This window comes from Triplophysa rosa, linkage group LG22 (assembly GCF_024868665.1).
Source record: "Triplophysa rosa linkage group LG22, Trosa_1v2, whole genome shotgun sequence".
In the NCBI taxonomy this organism is placed as follows: Eukaryota; Metazoa; Chordata; class Actinopteri; order Cypriniformes; family Nemacheilidae; genus Triplophysa; species Triplophysa rosa.
In genome coordinates this window covers 11,680,419-11,705,153 of record NC_079911.1, presented here as the reverse complement: position 1 = coordinate 11,705,153, position 24,735 = coordinate 11,680,419, and the positions used below count along the sequence as shown (strand labels likewise).

The 24,735-nt window shown below is 37.3% G+C and overlaps 1 protein-coding gene across 3 annotated transcripts; it reads left to right on the top strand.

Annotated features, from left to right (window-relative positions):
* Nucleotides 1–1,145: 1,145 nt before the first annotated feature.
* On the top strand, nt 1,146–21,609 carry postna (periostin, osteoblast specific factor a). Of its 3 annotated transcripts, none has more exons than XM_057321069.1 (26): nt 1,146–1,315; nt 2,290–2,388; nt 6,753–6,817; nt 7,614–7,771; nt 7,995–8,159; nt 8,241–8,387; nt 8,487–8,628; nt 10,115–10,327; nt 10,491–10,625; nt 11,056–11,204; nt 11,482–11,618; nt 12,465–12,595; nt 12,718–12,848; nt 14,273–14,375; nt 14,526–14,593; nt 14,725–14,770; nt 14,869–14,904; nt 16,853–17,311; nt 17,402–17,461; nt 17,804–17,896; nt 18,605–18,664; nt 18,760–18,813; nt 18,909–18,968; nt 19,483–19,569; nt 19,644–19,685; nt 21,018–21,609. In XM_057321069.1, the coding sequence occupies exons 1-26, from the start codon at nt 1,197–1,199 to the stop codon at nt 21,071–21,073; spliced, it is 3,015 nt and encodes a 1,004-aa protein (XP_057177052.1). In that variant the 5' UTR covers nt 1,146–1,196; the 3' UTR covers nt 21,074–21,609. The 3 variants fall into 3 exon arrangements, with proteins under 3 accessions (XP_057177052.1, XP_057177051.1, XP_057177053.1); XM_057321068.1 differs by having other exon boundaries at nt 17,402–17,467; XM_057321070.1 differs by lacking the exons at nt 18,605–18,664; nt 18,760–18,813; nt 18,909–18,968; ... (1 more) ...; nt 19,644–19,685; nt 21,018–21,609 and having other exon boundaries at nt 17,402–17,457; nt 17,804–17,882.
* Nucleotides 21,610–24,735: the final 3,126 nt, after the last annotated feature.

Below are 24,735 nucleotides of genomic sequence, written 5' to 3'. Positions count from 1 at the left end.
TGCTTTGTTACATTCTTCAAAATATCTTCTTTTGTGTTTAACAGAACAAAGAAATTTATACAGATTTGGAACATCTTGAGGGTAAGTAAATGAAGACGGAATTTTTTTGTGAACTGTCCCTTTAATTTAATATGCAACTGCTGTATTGTAACAAGCTATAAATGTCTTCATTTTTTATGATTTTTTTTGTCTTGTTTTAAAATCATCCTAAGGACCCCTTGGACGTTCAAAGCCCCCAGCTGAGAATTTAAGGTTTAAAATAAAGCATGGGTTCAACCCCTGAAATTACCCTGATGTGTACTGCTAAAACTCCACCACTAGAGGTAGATGCACACACTGGGTCAAATCAGACATAAACTAGTAAATATAGCTCTTAAACTCACATTTCCTGACACTACCTTAATGCCTTTAGCCATTATTATTCCCATCCTCCTTTGACATTCATGCCCCCCCCTACACCTTTCCATGCCAGAGAGTATGAGATGAACACATATGTGATTCTTGTGAGATATTAAAGCTTTCCCATTTGGCTTTAGCTTGTCCAACGGGCTGCCTGAGGCCTAATCCACGAGCTCTGTCTAAACCCATAAATCCAGATGTGGACAGTACCCCGGTGATCAAGTAACTGGATGAAGATGGAACAGTTACAGTGCTGCTGGAAAATGATCCTTTCATCTGATATGCTTCAGTAGAATTTTGCAGTATTTGGATTATGAACATCCCATGTTAATGTATAAGAGAGTCTCATTTGGCAAATTGGGTCAGTTATGAAGATGTACTGTAGGTTTAAAGCCTGATTTACAAATGTGAAGGGATTAGGATGTGACTCCAACATTGTGAATGCTGAGATGAAAATGTGTGAATTCAGCATAAATGTTTACATTGTGTAATTCAAAAAGGTATAAAATTCTGCTGTAGTTCAGATGCTTTATAGAATGTAAAATGTCCAAGAGCTTTTGTTTATCTCCTTGCCATTTCTTAAAGGGGTAAGTTCTTATTAGGCGTGCAGGGTTCCCACGGAGGGGGCAGTTCGATGGGAAACAGGTTGATTCTCTCTGTGTATTAATCGTACGTATGTCATTGTGTGTTTGAGACAGAGAAAAAAAGGGAGGGGTGCTATAAAGGCTGGATCCCTGCAGCTCGCTCCCATTCCTTCAGTTTTTTCAGTGGGCTTGATTTGCAGGGGACACTCCAATATGATACTCCTGTTTACAGCTGCATTTACCATCCTGGCACTCTCCTCCCTGGACCAGGTGGATTGTTCAGCGTATGACAAGATAGTCACACACAGTCGCATCAGGGCTAAGAATGAAGGGTAAGAGCAGATGATTCATTTAAAGGTTCATGGGGAAAGATGGGATGGGAACAGTCTGAATGTGCTAAGAATTACTAAAGGCACTGAATGTGAATTTGCATGCAGTGGGTCATAAGGTGAGAGGCCGCAATTTGAAATTTAAACCTGGAAAAATAAAGTTGAATGTTTTTTTAAAGATGAGAAAAAGTAAAATGAAATATTTACAGGTGTGCATTATTTCCAGGGCGCTGGACTAATGTGTTAATTTGTGACATTGATCATATTAACGCCTTTGTATGAAAAGTCCAGTTTTATGAGATACACTTTGCTCTTTGGAATGTTCTGAATAGCAAAGATTGAAATGATAATGAAAAATTAATTCGATTACAAGACTGATTGCTGATTACTTTAGCCTGATTTTCGCAGACAATGTCACATTTGTTATAGGAAAAGTGTATTATATTAGAAATACGCAAAAGCCATGCCAATTTGTATCTTAAAAATTATGGAAATAATTTGAAGAGTTAATTTCCAGAAAGAGCTAACTCCGTTTTTAATAAAAAAAATCATGTTTTTATTGTGTTTTATTGTGTTAGTTAGCTGTATTTTTTAGTTATTATATAAATCAAAACAAACCATGCAGTTTGATTGATATTAATCGGAATGCCCAATAAAAATACATGATCTCTTTTTGGAAATAAACTCTTAATTTGTATGACCTTTATATGCGTCTTTTTAAAATGAAGCCGTTGGATTATATGTAAAAATCAAGGTTTTCTAAAACTGTCAAATATAAATTACAAAAACATAAAAATATTCTTATAAAAAGTGACTAAATGTCATAGAAATAACTACAAAGGTTTTTCTTTATGTTCAGACAGTTCCTTTAAGCAATTTGTCAGGACTATATGATCTGCCTATTGAACTCGCCTGTGGTGTGTAAGTCTGTCTTCAAGTATGCCGTTATCAACACCCCTTTGCCTACTCTTTTCCAGGCCCAACGTGTGCGCTTTACAACAGGTCATGGGGACCAAAAAAAAGTACTTCAGCACATGCAGGAACTGGTACAAGAAATCCATCTGCGGCAAGAAGGCGTAGGTCACCCTTTGCTTTTCTTTCTTAACCGCGGTTCAGAGGTCAGTAAGTGCCTGTGGTTCTCAAGGTGAAGTCGGGCCAAAGGGTGATGGATTACACGTACATCGATTAGGCTCTTTTGTTTGCTGTAGGGTGTGTTCAAGCAGGTGTCTCTGGGGAACATTTAAAACAACTCATAGGTTGGCTGATGGTTCTCTTTTAATGCAGATCAGTTTTGTTTTAGATTATATTTACATTTCTTAGACTTTCATCTTTGAGTAGAAAAAGCAATACGCTACGTTTTGGTAATTTAATATGTTGAATTCTCCGTAAGTCACTGGGAATGAAAGCGTCTGCCAAATTTATCAATGTAAATGAAAAATACTTCCCCATCACAAGATGCTTGTATATACAAAACCTTATTGCATTGTGGGGCTTTTCCCAGCGGGATGACATGCCAAGTGTATGCAACTGTGCTTGTTTATGCCAAATAAAGCGCAACTAATGTGAGGTGAATATGGCTTGACGTGTGTATTGCTTCATGCCTGGGCTCCAGTCTCTTTATATCTCTCTTTCCTCTGATGCCACGCTAATTTTTTTCATGTTCTAGCACACAGGAGAATGACGTAAGGTTGTTTCTGGGCTGTGTCAGTTTGTGATGTGTTGTAGGCCTTGGGGACCACTGACTAGAAATTGGCAGATAAAGTGTTCAAGCTCGACTCAGCCTTTCCGTTGGCAGAAACTATGTGTGTAGAAAGAGTAAAAACTCTGCCCTCAGGAGATGTCTATGTGTTGTTGCAAATACTTGCTCTGCACAACGTTAGATTTTTGTTTTTCATGTTTTTCTTGATTTCATGCCACTCTGTTCTATATATTGTTGCAGTGTCATCTTTTTTAAATGTTGAAGACACTGAAAAAGTTCTCGGTTTTCACAATTTGATCATTTATGTTCTTTTTCTCATTGAATCCAGTTTGCTCTGAAATACGTTTGATCCTGGGGTTAAAATGGGCATTTCACAAAATAGGAATTTCACATTGACTTTAAAGGTCCAATGTGTCCATTTTTTGGAGGATCTACCGAAACGCAATATAATATACATAACTATTACAGAATGAATGTTTTTATAGAATTAGCTATTTCTATCTATACATACACTGCGGGTCCTCTTACATGGAATTCACCATATTGTTTCTACAGTAGCCCTAAACAGACAAACTTCTCTACAGAGCGGGTTTTGTAAATATGTAATTTCCTTCGGCAAAGCAAAAACGTGACAACATCTTAGTTCTGTGTAGCCACCGTAGTGCTTCGAAGGGAGGGGTGGAGTGAGGTGATGGTTGCAGTTTGCAACCTCACCACTAGATGCCGCTAAATTCTATACACTGTATCTCTAAAATTTTTGTGTCTTTTTTGGAGTGCACTCTACGTGCCTGGCAGATTGTACTTGTACGTTTGAATATATATATTCATGCTTTTTATGTGTATGGACATGTTTATTCACACAGAAGCATGTTCAGGGACCTAAAGGACTTACTGTCTCACAGGGGCGTAGCCAGAACTTTTTTTAGAGGTGGCCAGGTAAGACCCAGTGATTTTATTAGGGTGACCAAAAAATCTTACAGACAGAAATTCTTTAACTTCTTCATTACACATAGTTTGCTGGTCAAAAACATACACAAAGAACGTAAAGTAAACAATTTATTTGCAATGCTTTTATGTGCTAATAATTAGCTAGCTATATCATTTGAAGTAAGTTAGGATTCTTTATAGAAAATAAACATTGCTGTACCCCAACTTAAACTTTTGCGAAAATGTAATTAATGAATGAAATCCAGTTAAACAAGACTGATTTTACTGACCTGATCCTTCTGCTCGTGATGAACATCCATGGTGCACAGACAGTACGCTGTCACGAAGCGGTTAGCGGCTGTCCAGCTATTGCGCTCAGACTGTTTGCGTCAGTGCGTCAGCGTATGACATCATATTAACGCGAGAGTAATGTTCTCGCGTTACTTTCAGTGCATACACTAAATGATCTGCGCAGCACTCCGTAAACTGCTCTTAAAATCTTAAAACTGCTTCGCACAACAGAGGTGGCCAGATAGGTGGCCATCCATCATTCAGGGGTAGTCGTGGCCACCCATGGCCACCATGTAGTTACGCCCCTGCTCTGTCATGTCAAACTTCTAACATACACTGATATATAGAAAAGAGTCTGACTCTGTTGTACTGATTCTGTATGCTACGGTTAGTGCTTATGTTTGTAGTTTCTAAACTATCTGACCGCTACATTAGATATGATCCTCATTGGGTAATGATATGGCTGGTTTCTTGTCTGTGTCTGAATGTGTGGGGTGTGAAACATTCCTTCATTACATATATCTGTGTACATTCCCATTGGTTTATCTGTTATCTTGTGACCGTTACCCTTAGTTCACCCTTCTCATTAAACACTTAAAAGAATAAATATGTATACTTCAGCCCCTGCATTTCCCTGTGAGATTTAACACCTCAGGTGTCACTCTTTTCTTTGTCCACAAAAGTGCTTCATTCTGCAGGATCTGTTCAACCGCCCTTGCCAACTTCTCTGGTCACTTAAGGAAACATGTGAAAGCACTTTCAGCTTTTGTTTACCGGGAGGTCGATTCAACGATAAAGCACACAAAATCTCCCCCGCTGAGATATGCAGTGCCCTGAGTCTCTACCCGGTTCCCCTCGAATTCATTTTGGGCAGGAATAGGTCCAAAGCAGCCCATCTTGGTGTGCCGGCCACACAGAGGAAAGTTTGAGTCAGCCTGCCTGCCTGTGGGACTTTCCCAGGGGTCCCTGCTCGCTTCCTTCCTTTACTGACTTTGGGAACAGCTGCAATGTCTGTCTCTAAACCCTTGAAATCATGAAAGATAGACACACAGAGAGAGAGAGAGAGAGAGAGAGAGAGAGAGAGAGAGACCATGTAATCTCTGCTGTGTCAGGTGTCATTTTTGTGCTGTATTTGACAAACAGCAGAGCTAGATGGTGTGATTATTTACAGAACAACAGATCTTTCACTAAAACCAGTGGGGAAATATATTCGTCATGGCCATGAGTGAATAACAAGGACACAGACAGACACAGCTGTTAGAAAGTACCATATACTTATGTACCATAAGCTTGGAAAAAAATTGTTTTTACGTGCATTGTTGATTTTTATATTTTGTATTTTTAGCTAAAGTAAAGTATTACATTTACATTTGTGTCTTTTACACGTTAAATTTAGATCTTCTGATCCCCATATATTATTCCTAAAGATCTAAACTACATGCAGATTTTAATATGGTCTGCAAATTTTGATATCAAACCCACATCTGAGACAAAGCTGATATTCAAATAAAATATAACTAAGGCCTCCACAATATATCCTGAAATACAGTAATGAAACTTTACCCTAATCCATTCCATAAACTGAACGCTTGGGATCTTCCACTGAATACCAGCAGAAGAGAGTTGGTGTTGAAGAAAAACATCAATCATCAGGCTGTCAGAAGGGCTCTGAGGCAGGTGACCTCACACGTTTGAGACAGTAGACTGTTTTCTTTGTGTGAGGTCATTTTTTGTGGGCTTACACATGAGGTAATATTTTGGGACCTGACATTTAATAGAATGTAAAAGTATTTCAGGAGAGCCTGATTTGGAATTTTTTCAGAAAAGGTGTTTTGCTATATTTTTAAGTTTTACATTCGCAGACATGAATATTTAGTTTGGAATGTTGGAAAATTGACCAAAATTATTTTTTGGGGAAAAATTACAAAGCAAATGGATGTTTTATCTGAGAAAATGTTGCATTTTGAAGATACTGCACACAGAAACATTTGTGCACAGTAAAATCGCCAGTGTTAAAAAGGTCAAATTAACACTCACAGTGTATATATAATCCACACTCTCAAAGAGTTAATTTGACCCCTTTTAACACTGGCGATTTTGCTGTGTGTGATCACAATGACAGTGTAGTTCTCCCAAAAAAGTTAATTCTGTCATCATTTACGCAAGTTGTTCCACATCTGTATAAATGTAATTGTTCTGATGAACACAAATAAAAATGGATGAATGTTTGGTACCCAAACAGTTCTGGGGCACCATTGGCTACCATAGTAGGAATGCTACTATGGTAGTGAATGGTGACCCAGAGCCATTTGGTTTTGCACATTCTTCAAAATGTCTTTATTTGTGTTCAACGGAATAAAGATATTGATACAGTTTTGAGAGTGAGTAAATGGTGACAGAATTATCATTTTTGGGTGAACTATACCTTTAATTTAACATCACCATTTGAATATGATGTACAGTAAATACGAAGTATTCATTCTCAGTTGTAATACATGTACTCTTTCTGTTTTGTTTATGCAGCATGGTTTTATATGAATGCTGCCCTGGTTATATGAAGCTAGACGGAATGCGTGGGTGCCCTGCAGGTTTGTTTTGAATTCATACTTGAAATAAGTGTAATGGTGATGCTAGCAAACTGCTAGATTATTAGATTACATTGTTAAAATTGTTATGCAATATACTGTAGTTATTGTGCTTTGAGGTTGACTTTTGGGTCATGCTTTAATATGTCAGGTAATTCATTGACTAGGTTTTCGTGAAGAAGACATTAGCTTTGGTTCTCTAAACAAAAAGGAGCCCTAGCTGGCTCTTCATACACATGTGGTTAATGATGTCTTGAATGTGTACATCACTGAAGGTTGACTTTTTCAAACAAAAATAAAAATGATGTCATCGTTTACTCGAGTAAACAACTTGAGTTGTTCCAAATCTATGTAAATGTATTTGTTCTGATAAACACAGAGGAAGATGTTGGAAGAATGCTTGTAACCAAACAGATCTTGGCCACCATTGACTACCATAGTAGGAAAAATCACAATGGTATAGTCAAAAGTGCCCCAGAACTGTTTGCTTTCCTAAATCCTTCAAAATATCTTCTTTTGTGTTCAACGAAGGAATTTACAAAAAAATGTCCTACTATGGTACTCAAGGGCGGCCAAGAACTGTTTGGTTACAAGTATCCTTTCAGATATCTTTCTCTGTGTTCATCAGAACAAAGAAACTTATACAGATTTAGAACAACTTGAGGATGAGTAAATGAAGACATCATTTTTATTTTTGGGTGAACTGTTGCTTTAATATGTAAAATCTTAATGTTGTGTGTTTGTAAATGTTAGGAGCTATACACAAGTCAAGGCTTATTTTCTGGGGTTTTTTTGTCAGTGGCCCCTATTGACACAGTTTATGGTACCCTGGATCTGGTTAAAGCCAAGCTCACCAAGCAGTACTCTGAGAAGTCCAAACTGAAGGAAGAAATCGAGGGAGATGGTACCTACACGATGTTCGCACCCAGCGATGATGCCTGGGAAACATTAGATCCAGTGAGTCTACATTCTAACTATCACTTCATTTGAACAACAGTATTTACATGCTGCGTTTATATGAGGGATCAAAGTTATATGTTATTACCAAGAATACCTATTGAAACCCAACGTGACCTTAAAAAAGTAAATAAACCGAGGAATACATCAACATGCAGTTCTGTTATGTTAACTCTAAACCCATTATGCTCTTACATAGTGTTGTCTTCTTTCAAATACGCAGGCATTGAAAGCTCCTTTGTTGAGCAATGGAGCCATTGAGCTTTACAACACTCTCCACCATCACATGGTCAACAAACGGCTTCTCACCAAAGACCTGAAGAATGATATGACCATAGAGTCCATGTACAACAAACAAGGGCTCCTTATCAATCACTACTCTAATGGAGTATGTACCTTTTCTACACATTGCATGCTTAAATGGTGTATGAATGTTTGAAAAAGTCAATAAATTGAGTTGTTTCAATAGGTCGTCACTGTGAATTGTGCCAGGATCATTCACGGCAACCAAGTGGCCACTAACGGAGTCGTGCACGTCATCGATCGGGTCATCAGCGTCGTGGAACAATCGATAAAGGATGTGATCGAAAACAATGATGAGCTTACTTCACTGAACGTTTGTACTTTAGTTTTGTGAAGAAAATGCTTTCCTGTAGCTTGCGAAACGTAATGTTATGCAATGCCAGTCTCTTTTCTTTTGTTTTAACTTTTTTAGACAGCTGCCTTGGCATCGGGTCTGATGGACCAACTGGTCGAGCCTGGACACTACACATTGTTTGCTCCAACCAATAAAGCTTTTGAGACGCTAGACAGAGAGGTGCTGGAGAGACTGTTGGGTGACAAAACCTTGCTTCAGGGTAAGCGTATTCTTTATTGTGTATCAATCATACCACCACAAAACATAATCTCTAGAGAAAATAAAATCAATTGAGGGTTTATCTTTTGAGGGGTAGCTGTCTTGCTAAAAGAGAGAACACAATGACCTTTAAAGGTTTGTAATACTAGTAATCTCAGGTTTTGAATAAACGCCACAAATGCTGTCCAGTTCAAGCCGTGTCACATTCTCAGACAGTAGGCAAACAGCAGACCTAACCGCAGTCACAGTGATCCAGAGTCAAGTTCCCTGTGGTAAATGCTTAGATGTTGAATAATGCTTTATCAGGTTCTGCTGAAAAAAGTCTTTTGGACTCTTTGTGGACGGTCAAATATAAGTGTTGTAAGACACAAAAGAATGTTGCTTTTCTCAATATTACCACAGTCTCAATCTGAGACCAAATATTGCCAAATAAGGTGGTATTATTTAACATGATAGGTAAAGTCTGTGTGACCTTTTTGCTTCGCTGATCGCATGTGGAATTTTTCATATTTCGCTTTTTTAGTCTGTAGGAAAACATTTTTTAAATATATATATTTTTAATTTGCTCCCAATTTGTAAGCACTGCCTGGCTCTCTGCTCTTTAAAATATTGAAGGTGCGTTCGACAACACACTACGTTTATAATGACGCTCTCCATTATTTGATGCATTACTGATGTATGTAAACAAACATCCCTCTTAAACCAAAATCTCACACCCCATTTTTTATCATTTACTCGCCCTTGTATTATTCAAAATCTGCATGACAAAAGAATATATTTTAAAGAAACAACATTGGCCCCCTTTAACAAAGAATCACATTTCTCAAAATATCTTCTTTTGTGTTCTACAAACGAAAAACTCATTTACAGGGTTTTAAATTACACGAGGGTGAATAAATGAGATTTGAATTAAAAATAAGTTTTATTTTTTGGTGAACTGTCACTTTAAATAAAAATCTGGTTATGTTCTGCTTTCTAAAGTCCTTATTTTTGCAATATGTAGACTAATCGTGTTAAGAAAGTGTTTGGATTTTGGTTTGCTGAAGTTTTGAAAGGTATCAGAATGCACATACACACTTGGAAAGCGAAATCACAGTTGTGATGATGTAATAGTTCACTCTTCACTAGATTTCCTCTAGACAGGAAGAACTGGGCGGATTTCTCATTGGTCAGCAGCAGCTACTGTGCTGTTGACTGTTGAGGTCAGGTCTCAGCTTCAGACATCACACCCACAGACCGAACGTCTGATGCATAAAGCATGCAGTTTTGAAGCTGTCATGTGATTGGTTGAACTCTGCAGGAGATGTTTGTGTTGAGTTCTTTAATAGTCCACCAGGAAACAATAGCCCTGACTGGTTGCTTTACATGTCAGTTAGACTGACTCTTTGGCGGTCCTTGGCCAAGACATTTCAAAACAAAGTCACTACACAGTTTATCAGTCAATCTGAAGTCTTTGTTCACATTTTTATTTTGCTTGTTTCTTCAAGTGCTTTTGAATTACCACACCCTGAACTCAGTCCAGTGCTCAGAGGCCATTATGGTGGGCTCCATCTATGAGACCCTTGAGGGTAGTAACATTGAGATCGGGTGTGATGGCGAGAGCCTTACAGTCAACGGGATCAAGATGGTGCTAAAGAAGGACATTGTCACCACCAATGGAGTCATTCATCTGATCGACCAGGTTCTTATGCCTGACTCAGGTGAGCTTCGACCTCTTTGCTGAAACGTGCAACGTTCAACCTTTAGGATCTGTTAAATAAATCAATGCAATAAACATACAACAAGAAGCTCTGCAAATACAACTCAAACTGACCAAATATAAAGTACATCAATTTTGCATCACATCTTTGGTTTTTCTTGCAGCCAAACAGGTGATGGAGCTCATTGGCACATCTCAAAGCCTCTTCAAGGACATGATGTCCGATCTTGGCCTTTCTTCCGCCATGCAGCCTAAAACTGAATATACTGTTCTCGCCCCGCTCAACGGCGCCTTCACTGGTGGGTTTAGACACAAAAATCTGAAGGGGTTGTATGTAGAGATCATTAAACATTTGGTAGGGGGTCTTGTTTTTCTTCTTTTCGGTCCATGAATTAACTTAATGATATAATATATTGTTGTTGGTTTTTTTGTAGCTTTGGCTACGGGTCATATAAGGGTATTTCCAGGAGACGTATTGTATGTTCAGGGGTTTAAGCTAAATAGTTATGGAAGCAATTGTTTTTATTGGACTATAAAAATGTGTGCGTGTTTATGAAAGAGTTTAGTTATATGCCATAAAATATTTGGAGTCGTCATTTTTCTCCTGCGAACCCCAAAAGTTCTTGAGAAAACTTAAGATATGGCCGACTATGTTTTGTAAATGGTTTGTGATCTATCTATTTACAGTTACATTGTAGTGTAATGACATCTTGTTAATCTGTCACGCAGAAGAGGTGATGTCCATGGACGAGCGTCTCTTAAAGATTATCCTCGAAAACCACATCCTGAAATTCAAGATTTCTCTGAGCGAGCTCTACAACGGCCAGTTGCTCGAGACCTTGGGAGGAAAACTGCTGAGAGTCTTCATTTATCGCACGGTGAGAAACAAAGCCTTCGAGTGTTATTGTCTATGATAGAGAATAGGCAAGATTGTAAACCTGCAAACAATTATTGTGTAAATTGGACTACCCACCTAAAAAAACATTTAAAATGCATCGGGCTTTGGCAGTTGAGTTTAATACTCTTGTTTATTCGCAGGTAAGTTTGTAGACCTAGTTTCTCCTGACTCAATAAACTCTTTCTCAGCGGACTGCAAATGGTCCAAAGCAAGACTCTCATGACCTGTATAACATGTTAATTTTCCATGTGTATCAGGCTGTGTGTATTGAGAACGCGTGTATGGTGAGGGGCAGCAGAGAGGGCAGTAATGGAGCCCTGCACCTCATGAGGTCCCTGATCCATCCAGCCCAGACAACCATCTATGACCTGCTTTTAAATGATGGACGCTTCAAGTGAGATTATCTACACATTTAATGTACCTGATTTATTCAATTAAACCCAACTATAACATTCATTTGAATGTAGTTTATCTTTTACAGTGGATGCAAAACTGTCTTGATATTCATAAACATTTTGATTGATCTAAACACATTCTATATCTGAAATTAGTTCATTTTGTTTAACAGATCATTTTTGATTGTTTTTTAAAAACACTTATTTACTTTTATTATTAAAATAATATGACTGTTTGAAAGTCCCATTAACTTACATTAAAATAGTAACTAACAGCTATGACATCATCATAATATTTTTATACTGGATTCTGATTAGTTGTCTTTCTGACATCTGTTTATTTGCTAAATTATGTTTGTGTTTTTCTTTCTTGCATGTGCTTTGCAATAGGGCTGTTCACCAATTAATCGCAATAAAGCGCATCCAAAATAAAAGTTTGTGTTTACATAATAATATATGTCGGTGCATATTTATGTTGTATTTATAAACACACATACACATATATGTATTTAGGAAATATTTGCATGTATATATTATTATTATTTATGTATAGTTTAAATTATATATAGACATGTATCAATTTTTGTGTTTCTTAAATACATTCATGTATGTGTATGTGTATGTGTATGTGCGTATAAATACAAAATAAAAATGCACAGTGCACAGACATACTATATTATTATGTAAAGACAAATTTTTATTCTGGATGCAATTAATCAGGATTAATCGCTGAACAGACCTACTTTGCTAGAATTGTCATTTCCGTCAATTGATGCAAATCTAGTCTTAATGGGCATTTCTAAATCTTAATGCTAGTTACAAGTGTTTTTCATAAACCCTTCTAGAATCTTCCTGACTCTGATGGAGAGCGCCAGACTGACAGATCTATTGAAACAGGAGGGATCACACACTCTCTTTGCGCCCATCGATGACGCCTTTAGGGGCCTGTCAGAAGCAGACCTCAATCTCCTCAAGAGTGATCCTATTTTTCAATACTCCGCATAAAGTCACCTTTGGCATTTTTATTAATCGTACAGTATTTGCAACTCGTATATATCAGAGGCGAAGCGTAAAACTGTGACTTGTGCCTGTTGACAGGTGATATCAACACCCTGAGGACAATCCTGCTTTATCATTTTAGCAATGGCGTCTTTATTAATGGAGGGCTGGAGGGTGGAGTGACTAACCTTCTCAAAACCATGCAGGGTAACAACCTTCAAGTGCTGTCTGTAAGTACAATATTATTTTTAGACGAATCAGTTGCTTGTGTTATTCTCATTTGTAAGTCACTTTGGATAAAGCCTGGGCTAAATAAATATTAAAGTATATTCTTAGAAAATTTCAGTTGCCATTAAGTATGTCTACACCATATGTCAAGGAAAATGTTTTACTGTAAACACATGGGTTTAAGCACTAACAAATCTGTCTGATAAAACACAATGTTGTGTAGACACAGATATTTCCTGTAATTTCAGATTACTTTAAAGATGACTCATAATTATTTTTTCCAGTGACAGGATTAAAGTCGGGAGGTCTTTGCACTCTGTGATCAAACTGTTACTGTGAAACTGTAGACAGTGAGTTTTAAATCTGAGCCAACACTAATATTTTGCTGGAAAAAGAGAGGAAGGGCCTGACATGCTCTTATCAGTACACAATCCAATTAGACACAGCACAAGTTTCCTGCGGTTGTTCTCAAATTCGGTCCATTCATCTAAATATTTCACAGGAAACCACCACGACAGGAGTATACTTAAATCATTTTCCTACAGTGTATCATCTTATTCAGGAAAATGAAGTGCTCTTTGTATATTTATGTGTATGTGGGTTAAGGGTCTGTGGGACGTCGGGCATACATGTGTGTGTGTGTGTGTGTGTGTGTGTGTGTGTGTGTCTGTGTGTCTGTGTTGCATTGCTACAGTGATAAGGTCATAACTGTCATGTCACTGTCTCAGTCTGCCCTGTCTCGTCTGTCTACCCCTTGGTGAGCACCTGGAGGTGCTCATTAAAGGGGGGGCTTCTGTCATGGCTCTGCTTCCTTAGTCATGTTTTTCTTGGTCCTGTAGCAGAGCCATGGCAAAGCTTTTGGTTATGTGTGGAGAGAAACATATTATTGTCCGTTTGACAATAATATACGTTCTCTCCAGTGTCTTGTCATTGGCCCCATTCCTCTCGTTTCCTCGTTATCTTTCCCTGAGTGTTTAATGTCCCACACCTGCCCCATGTCGTTATCCCTCGTTTGTCAATCCCTATATATACCCTCATGTTTCTTTGTCTTGTTGCTCGTGTATTACATATGTGTGTGGTGTCCTTGCGTTCAGTGTATCCCTGTTCTTGTTTGCCTTCCTAGCTTGCTGTTATTGCCTGTTCCTGCTGTTTTCGTGAGTCTAGTAAGTGTCCAGTTTAGTTTATGTCAAGTGTGGTTATCTTAGTTTAGTGTCAGTTAGTCTTCGTCCTGTTTATCCTGTTATTCTGTTAATCTGTTATCCCCATCGTGGGTCTTTGTTTTGTTTCTTTGTTTTGTACTATTAAAATCTGTTTTGTTAACCCCTTCACTGCCTGCCTGCGCTTGGGTTCTTCCTGCCATCCTTGACAATAACTTCCAGACAGTTTGCAGGTGGTTGTTAAAGATTAACATCTTTCTTATACCCAGATGAACAACTCCATCCATGTGAACTCAGTGGACGTTCCAGATTTTGATCTCATGGCATCTAATGGAGTGGTTCATGTAGTGAAGACCATATTATATCCTAAAGGTAAATTATTAACAGAGCGCAACATGATTGAAGTCCAATGTGTAGGTTTTTAGTACTCAATGTACCTCCTCCTGCCATTCGTATATAACTGACCTGAGACATACGCCACAGTCCCAAGAGCTAAATAAAGAATTTCAATACAATTCACAGATCTGCCAGTTGGCCGTGAAGACATATTGATTCTGCTGAAGAGACTCATCAAATACATGCAGCTCAAGGTACAGCCAGACATATTTCATCTGAAAACTGATCCATTACAGGCCTGATCCTAAATCATGACTTGTCCCACAGCAACACATTCAATTCACATTGGTTAGTTTTCCATTTTTTTGTTTGATCCGGTTTGTAGTTTGAATCCGGATTCACCTACCACGAGATTCCACTCACATTCATCAGTAAGTGAATTGCATCCGTTTCATTGTCTCATAGGTTCAACATGAAATTCTTCAGCATGTGTGTGCTTTAATAACAAACATTGTGTTTCGTCTTGCAGAAAGGACTATAACCACTACTCATGTCATTGAGAAAGGTAATGCATCACATCACCAAGTCATGATTTTTCTGTTTTAAATCTGTGTCATGTGCTGAACAAAGGACGGTTCCAAACCTCTACATGAGGATTCTTTTGCCCCCTTCTTACACCCATCCACAAGTATTTATTCGATTTCTTGATGCGTAGCTCCTCAGGCAAAGTCCTTCTCTGCCAGCCGATCATTCCCAGAAGCTTTTGTAGGTATTTGTACAATTATGCATTTCCACTAAACAACAAGACTGCACTTTACCTAAGATGTACCTCTGCATACACCGATTCGACATGAGTCCCCAGATGTCCTCATGAGAACAGAATAGAGCACATATTGTTTCGCTGGAAAATATACTTTGGCCGGAACCGACACTGGCTTCTTCCTCTGGCTGTAACTGGACAGATAAAGCAGATTAAGAGCCATTAGAGACCCAAAATAGAGCTAAAGGATATGTTGCCTCTAAGCATGGCAGAGACCTAGATGTTGAGGTCTTTAACTATTAGTTCAGGATGGTAAAATGATTCCTTTGTAAAGCAACTTCGGGTCATAGAAACCATAGAGACCATTTCAAATGTATTATTTACTATTTATAAGTATGTGTTTAGGTAATATGATCATTTTTGTTTTATTCTGTGAACTACTGACAATATTTCTCAAATTATGAATACATTTTTTTTTCTATTTGCATTTATTTGCAGAAAATGAAAACTGGAGAAACAGGTCAAAATAACAGAAATGATGCTCTGTATTTTTTCAGAGCTCAAATACTGCAAAATAAGTCGATATTCACTTTTTTAGCAATACAACAGAAATATTTGAAGAGTTTGGTTCCAAAATGAGATAATTTCTTTCAAAAATCACGTTTATTATTATGTTATCATGTTTTTATTGTGTTTTATTGTGTTAGTTAGCTGTATATTTTTTGCTATTATGGCTTAAATCAAAACAAACCTACTGCAGCTTGATTGATATTAATTGGAATGCACAATAAAAAAACATGATTATAAAACGGTCAGTTCAGGGGCCTCTTATAACCGTTGCGTACGCACAAAACATGCCCTGAAAGAGGCGTACGCCACTTCCCACGCAAAAGATGGGATTTATAAAAACAAACTTGACAGAAAATTTGCGCACCTGCACGCAAACTCTGACCCATGCGTACGCACATTCTGGAGACAAAGGGCGACACAAATGGTGAGTTAGTGAACTTAGATTGCAGAAACTAAGATTGATAAAAACGATTTCTAAGAAAATACCCCGATTTATAATGGCTGACCGCATTACACTATCACTTTATTTACTTTATCTTATGAAACCTTGCTACGCATATGGAATAACCGTTTTATAAAAGCAATAAGCCCCGCGAAGCAGTGGGTTACAGTGCACCGCTTTGCGTCGTGCTATAACGCCCTTAGCTGTTATAAAATGCCTGTAACCCACTTCTTCTTGGGGCTTATTGCTTTATTTTGATCTCATTTTGGAACCAAACTCTTCATTTGTACGTGTATTTAGGAAAAGTTAAAAAATCATTTTTTACGTGATAACCTTGATTTTGATCAGTTTTCACTTGTCATGCTGTCAGTCTTTCACATGCTGTTGGGTGACTTTATCCACTCCTGAGGTTTGATACAGTTAAATTTAAAAACTCTAATTATAATATATACATATAATATATATTATAATATAAATATAGTAATCATTTATAAGTGTATTTTTATTGCTCTGAAGTTAATGTAGCCTGCACCAAATGGCCAATGCACACATATATTATGCTGCTATAGTACATCAAAAGTTAATGACACATTGCACGCCAAACAAATAACAAAATATGAAACGTTTATGCTTTTTCACATCGTCTGCTGGAAGCAAAAATCACTTTATCAGCATAACAGACCTAAACAGACAGTAATATTCTCTGAGATGAGAAATGTGTGAATAACGTTTTTCCCTTAGGTCCTGAGATCAAGTTAATTGAGAAGAAACCATCTGTGACCAAAGTTACCAGAGTCATCGAAAAGAAACCTGGTGGTGCTAAAGTGCTGATAGAGGGGGTGACCACAAAGGTGACCAGGGTCATCGAGGGCCAGCTACCGGTTACTACAGTCACCAGAGTCATTGAATCTGGACCTGTAGCTGAACAGATTGTGATTGAAGGGGAGCCTAGTATCACCAAAGTTACACGAGTGGTTGAAGGAGAACCGAAGATCACCAAAGTTACACGAGTGGTTGAAGGAGAACCCAGTATCACCAAAGTTACACGAGTGGTTGAAGGAGAACCCAGTATCACCAAAGTTACACGAGTGGTTAAAGAGAAGCCAGCAATTGTGATGGAAAGAGAACGGGGTACCACCAAACTTACAAGGGTGATCAAAGGGAAGCCGTCAATTACAAAGGTCACAAGAGTCATTGAAGGTATGTCTTTGTTTACTATTGTGTTAGTTATGACTTTATATTTCATTCATTTTGAAAACTCAGTTGAAAATCTTCATTCTTTTTGTTCAGGTCATAGTGCCTCCTCTGATGGTGAACTTGACTCTGATGATGAAATCAAGAAAATCGTGGGTGAAGGTCATTCATTTTTATAGCTTTTTTGGCTTGTGTTGAATATATGTTGTAGATTTGGTTGTGTAGAATTGAATGTGTTATTATACAGCTTTATTGTGGTTGTCAGAATTAATATTTGGTTTAGTTGTCAAGAGTTTAAATGTGAGTACAAATTCAACTAGATTATAAAATTATGATTATTAGATTTGTCTGTCAAATTTTCTCAAAAACAAATAATAATTTCAGACTCGTATTTAATTGTAAACATTAGCTTTTTTTTCAGTCATTCATTTAATGCAAAAATATTATTGCAAACCCTTTTTCTGCGTCATGTCTTTTATCCTGTCATTTTATTTATAGATGTAGCCAAGATGAGGACGTTTTTGGATGGCGAGGTACAAAGTCTCCAGGACGAAGATATCAAAAAAATCTCTGACGCGATCACTGCGGGAGGTTAGTTGAAGAAGGTTTTTGTTAAATGACATTATTATATACAATACAAATTACAGCATAATAAAAGTTGATGAGGATATGATAGAATATTGATATGAGAACTCAAACATTTGACATTGATTTTTATACATTATTCAGTTATTTTTGTTCTGTTTGTCAAGAAGACAATGCCTTAAGAATCTGTGTGTTGTTTTTTATGTCATTCGACAAAAGATTCATGTGAATGAACACCGTGGGATTGTTCTTTCTGTAGCTTCCATAAAAGGTTGATGTTTTTATTAAGAGCTGATGTGAACTCGGTGATTCATACTTGTTTAGAAATGTTTTATGTTTGTTTGTTTAATTTCATGCCCATCGTATTGCAATCCCTGGTTACGTAAACCATTTGTGTGTCTCTTGGTTCTCTGTTGTTTCTCATGACAGCATGTGTGTGATGTTCCAGCTTTAGAACCCTGATGGTTTTCCCATGGCTCACATGGCTTCCCTCCAGAAGTTTTTGATTTAGGCTTCCACCCCCTGGTTTTGATTCACTTTTGGGCAAGGACACACTCATGATTTAGCAAGCAGAAAGAATCCATTCACGTTAAGCAATACAGTTACATTAGGATTTCAGGGTTTCCCATTGACTGTATTCAAAACTGATTTGGCTTTGGGTGGGTTTGTGTTTGCACATGTTTATGGGGATCTGTTGTCTCCTTGTTCTTGCAGGTGGAGGAGGCATTACCACTATAACCCAAGTAGTCAAACAACAACCTCAGATTGTTGAAGGTTACACCCAATAAACCAAAAAGTTATGATGCATTGTTAAACGGATGCTTGTTGTCATTACATCATGTTTATTTGTTGTCTTCATGTTCTTGAAGGTGAAAGAGTCACCACTTTTACCAGAGTAATTAAACCACAATCTGAGATTGAAGGTAAGACCTAACACATCACAAAAAAACGATATAATGTGGATTTGCATTTATCATGTGAATTGTAAAACAAATCTGTTGTCTCTGTAAATTCAAAGGTGGACCAGGTCTCACTACTTTTACCAGAATAATCAATCCAGAGCCTCAGATTATTGAAGGTAAAACAAATGGCCAAAAGTCCCACAATCTGATAGCACCTTAAAACTGCAACACACAGTAATTCTTTAGAAAAGTGCTTCTAACTTTGTGGGATCATGACAAATGCCTCTGAGCACAGAGCCATTAAGATCCATAAAGAAATGATTTACTGAGACTATAGTTTGATAGAACTTCACTGGCCTACTCAAAGACCAGACCACCTCTGAGCTCCTTTGGAATGAATTGAAATGGGGACTGCAAGCCAAACTCTATTGCCCAACGTTGGCGACCGACCGACATTGCACTAAATGTGTTTGTGTCTAAATGGGACAAAATTCTTGCAGCAGTGTTCTAACATATAATGGAAAGCCTTTTCAGAAGCGTGAAGGCTCAAGAGGAGCTTTATTTTTTATATTAAATGTGCATGGGTGCGGTGTTGGTAATATTGTATTATTTGTACCGTAAGCTGCAGACGTGATACAACATGCACATCATTATATCATAACCTAATTGAATTTTTCTTGATTCTTTTAGGACCAGATTTCTCAAAGATGGAATCTTTCAGTGGCAATCAAGATCTCATTGATGCAGAGTCAGAGAGAATCACCAGAATCATCAAGGGTTTGTCAAAGTTCTTAATGTCTGTATAATAAGAATAATAATACTCAGGCTTGACTTTTTTTTCTATTTTCCAGAGGGTCGTTCACAAAAAAGAGCTGCCATAAGACAACCACAACGTATGTAATGCATTACTGTGTTTATATATTGAACTTGTTAATATTACTGTTTATATAGATGGTATAATCGTACGCACACGCCTGGCCCGAATTTCTTCTAATATAAAAAATAAATAAATAGGTGAATAAATAAGCTTTCTATTGATGTATATGGTTTGTTAGGATAGGACAATATTTGGCCGAGATACAACTATTTGAAAATCTGGAATCTAAGGGTGCAAAAAGGGTTTGTTTTAATATTCTCTTTTGGCTTACTGCTGTAATGACGTTGTGAAGTGTAGATGAACCCGAAATTCAAAGCAATACCAAACTTGAGTGGGTAATTCCCAAAGAGCAGGCAGCAGCGAGCGATGTTTGTGGGCGTGTTTCCGGCCATTTTTGTTCACAAAGTTTTTATATAGTTTACAAAAAGTTTACAAAATATCTTTACTTAAAGGGATACTTCACCCAAAAATGAAAATTCTGTCATCATATACTCACCTTTGAGTTGTTCCAAATCTGTATACATTTCTTTTTTCTGATGAACACAGGAAAGATATTTGGAAGAATGCTTATAACCAGACAGATTCCAAATCCCCCCCATTAACTACCATAGTAGGAAAAAATACAATGGTAGTCAAAAGTGCCCCGGAACTGTTTGCTGTCCTACATTCTTCAAAATGTCTTCTTTTGTGTTCAACAGAACAAAAGAAATATAACGTAATTTGTCCTACTATGGTAGTCAATGGGGGGGCAAGATCTGTTTGGTTATAAGCATTCTTCCAAATATCTTTCTCTGTGTACATCAGAACAAAGACAGATTACAGATTATACAGATTTGGAACAACTCGAAGGTGAGTAAATGATGACAGAATTTTATTTTTTGGGTGAAGTATCCCTTTAATATCCTAATGATTTCAGGCATAAAAGAAAAACTGATAATCCGATGTATTGTTTGCTATTGCTACAAATATACCTGTGCTACATGTGACTCTAGTGTTGTGGTCCAGGGTCACATATTTAATTCATATAATTCACATGTATATTAATATTTTATTGTATATTAATTGTATTAAATTAAACTAAAACTATAGTTATTGATTCTTTGCAGAGGTCTACAGGCCACTGTTTGTTTATGTTGTTGCCGCTGAAACGTCTTTATTAATATAGTTTGTTTCTTCATATATTTCATATATGATTTTACAATTTTTTGTATATATATATATATATATATATACTATAATATATATATATATATATATATATATATCAGTATACTGTATATATATGCAATAAAAGTCAATGGTATATCGTCATTAAAATAGCCAAATAAATGTATATGTGTGCTTACAGCAGGAGCAAGGAGAAGAATGAGACTGGTTAGGCGTCACCCCAAACCCCAACAGTGAGGCTGTTGAGACCAACCAAATGGATGCCATAGGACAATGACAGGGCTGTAAAACCACAGTGTGTTTGACCCGGAAATACACATTTGTTGCAAACCACATACAACGTTTACACAATACAAACCAAAATCTTGGACTTGTGATATACACCCCTTCAACAACTCAGATAACGGGTACTTGAAATGGTGGTGGTTTTAAAAAGAGAAATGGTTAGATTTTTTATGCTGTTTATATTTTTCTTTTAAATACATTCTGTTTGAACCGTGTGAAGAGCCTCGTCATTAAGCTTGTTATGCACATAAGATTTTTGGTGCTTGCATTCAGAGACATGAATGCATTTTTATTTGTATGGAATAGCAAAGCTTTGCCTGAGTTTCCTTAAAATTAGACAGCTTGTGACTTTGTTTTACAGTACGCCTGTTACTCATTTGTTACCTGATGGAGTCCACTTTATACATTTCCCTCAAACTGTCGTTTTTCTTCTCGACTAGACAAGACTGTCTATTTTTACAAATAAAACAAATTTTTACTTAAAACAACTCACTTGTCTCTAGTGATTTTTACCATTTACTTAAAATGCGTAGTCTGTCCTTGCATTTTTTAATCCATGCAGGAGATTATTGTACATCACAGTTCTCCCTATTTTAATTAAACCCCTAGGCACTTTTGGAAGAACATTTGGAAGGAGGAAGCTGAACTGCAAATAGTAAAAGTCTAGCAGTGGATTATTGGATCTACTAGGATTTGTCTGTTACACACATAAAAAGTCAAATCATTGGATTGCTTAAAATTGTTCCCTCACATTAACCAGTTATATTAAAAATATATGCTCTGAATAAAAAAACATTGTGACAGCAAACATACAGACCAAAACCCAAGAGCACAAACATACAATGTAAAAAACTGAAATTACAGTATTACTGGCAGCAATTTGCATTTGACTTACTGTAGATTTACATTTATGTAATTTTCTGGCAACAGTTTGTTCAAAGAGAAATGAACATTAAACATTAACAAGTCTTTATCTTTACAGAAAAAAAACTATAAAATAACAGCCTCATGGGAAGCAGAATAATAATAAAAAAAAACAGAAAAAGGTTGATGAGGATTTCTGGTTCCCAGAATGCTATGCATGAGGCTGTTATTTTACAGGTTTTTTTCTGTTCTGGAAAAAGTGAAATTTACTGGGAAAAGTGACATTTACATTGAAAGTGTCACATGACCACAAATTCATACCCGTCAAATACTGAGTATAACATCTATATGAAATACTTGTGAAACATGGTATCATGTAATCATTCTTGCTATTGGAATTTGTAATCCTTTGGAATAATGTAGCCTATTCTGGATGTTATGCTTTATCGCTCACTGAGTCATCTGCTCAGCATGGGAAAACTAGAACAAGATCCATTGCATGACATTACCAGCTTTCAGCTTATTTCCATTAACAGTTTTTTGATTGTGTGTGTGTCATGCTGTTGGATCATAGTTGATCTTTAGCACTTCAACAACAATTTCCCGTGTACAGGACAGTATAACAGGCCATTTTTTAGAAAACCCCACAAATCAGCTCTTGTGTATTGTGGCTGAACTTTAAAGTTCACATATGTGTTGTATTATTCATCATTGTACTCCTGCTGGGGACATTTCTGCAAAGCCTTTCATTTGACTTGTTTGAATTGGTGACAATTGGTATCAACTCAGCAATAAAGAAATCACAGTCTAATCTGATCATTTTTAATATAATCCATAAAACACTTTGCTGTTGTTATAGTTCTCAGTGCAGAACGTTTAGCAATTATAAACTAAACTAAAAACAAAATAAGAAAACAACAGATTGCTGGCAATTAATACTCAACTCAACTCAACTCAACTTTATTTATATAGCGCTTTTACAATTTTCATTGTTACAAAGCAGCTGTACATGAGACACATTGACTACAAGCAAAACAATCAAAGTTGTACCTGCAAAAACAAGAAAAGGTTGAAAACACAGAAGACAGACACACCCACACACAAAACACTCCACACACACAACACGCACACGCACCAACACACACAGACACAGACACACACACACACACACACACACACACACACACACGTACGTACACAGACAAGTACGCACACACACACACGCTCAGTGAGAGCACACATTTAGGATAAAGGAGAGAGAAGCACAGGTCAAATATAACAGATAATAAATTCCTATATGCAATATTAATTAAGTAAAACTTTAAGATTCTAAAGCAGCCCCCCCGGTCAGGCAGATAGTGCAAAAACAGTATGCAAACGGTGGCGAGGAACCCAAAACTCTAATCGAGAAAAAAAACCTCAGGAGAACCCAGGCCCAACCAGGGGATTCCAGTTCCCCTCTGGCAAAAGCTGCTGCCTCTGCACAAGCTCCAGAGAACTTGCACAACAAGGCTAAATAAAATAAATAAACTTAATAATAAAATAAATTATAGTTTAAGATTATCATTAATAATCTAATAGCATTTGAAATTTTGTGGTGAAGACATGTCAAGAGACCGCGTCCTTCTTTATCCAGCTCTATCATCTCAGCTCTTGTCAGGTCCCCACTTCCCATTCTCCGCTCTACCATCAGGTCAGGCCATGAACTGCATCCTGCTCGCTGTGGTAACCTTGGAACAATGAGACAAGACTGGCTGAGAGTAGAGTACTGTTCTGTACTCTTTGATGCAACAAGTACATCAGTTGTGTTTTTGGTTCCGGTTGATCTAACTAATGCAGCCTAAACCCTCTGAAGATTTATATTATGGAAGAGTAGTGTATGCAAGATTAAAAAGATGCGTCTTTAGTCTAGATTTAAACTGACAGAGTGTGTCTGCCTCCCGGACAGTGCAGGGAAGACTATTCCAAAGTTTAGGCGCTAGATAGGAAAAGGATCTACCACCTGCACTTGATTTTGAAATTCTAGGTATTACCAACTGACAGGACGCCTGAGAGCGTAATGCACGTGAAGGACTGTAATACAAAAGGAGTTCATTCAAGTACTGAGGAGCTAAACCATGTAAGGCTTTATAGGTAATAAGCAAGATTTTAAAGTTAACGCGATGCTTTATAGGTAACCAGTGCAAGGTTGACAGAACCGGGCTAATATGTTCATACTTTTTTGTACGTGTAAGAACTCGAGCTGCCGCGTTTTGGACCAATTGGAGTTTTTGTAATAAGCCTGCAGGGCAACCACCTAACAGTGCATTACAGTAATCTAGTCTTGATGTCATGAATGCATGAATTAACTTCTCTGCATCTGAGATTGACAGCATATGACGTAGTTTAGATATATTCTTAAGATGGAAAAACGCAATTTTACAGGTGTTGGCGACGTGGCTCTCAAATGACAGATTACTATCGAATAGAACGCCAAGATTCTTTGCTGACGACGAGGGTTTTATGGAACATCCGTCAATAGTTAAACAGTATTCTTGGTTGTTACTTATAGCAGTTTTCGGTCCAATAAGTAACACTTCCGTTTTGTCCGAGTTCAGTAATAAAAAGTTGTTACTCATCCAGTTTTTTATATCGACTATGCATTCCATTATTCGATGGAACTGCTGTGTTTCATGAGGCTTCGAGGAAATATAAAGTTGAGTATCATCAGCATAACAGTGAAAGCTAACTCCGTGTCGCTTTATTATATC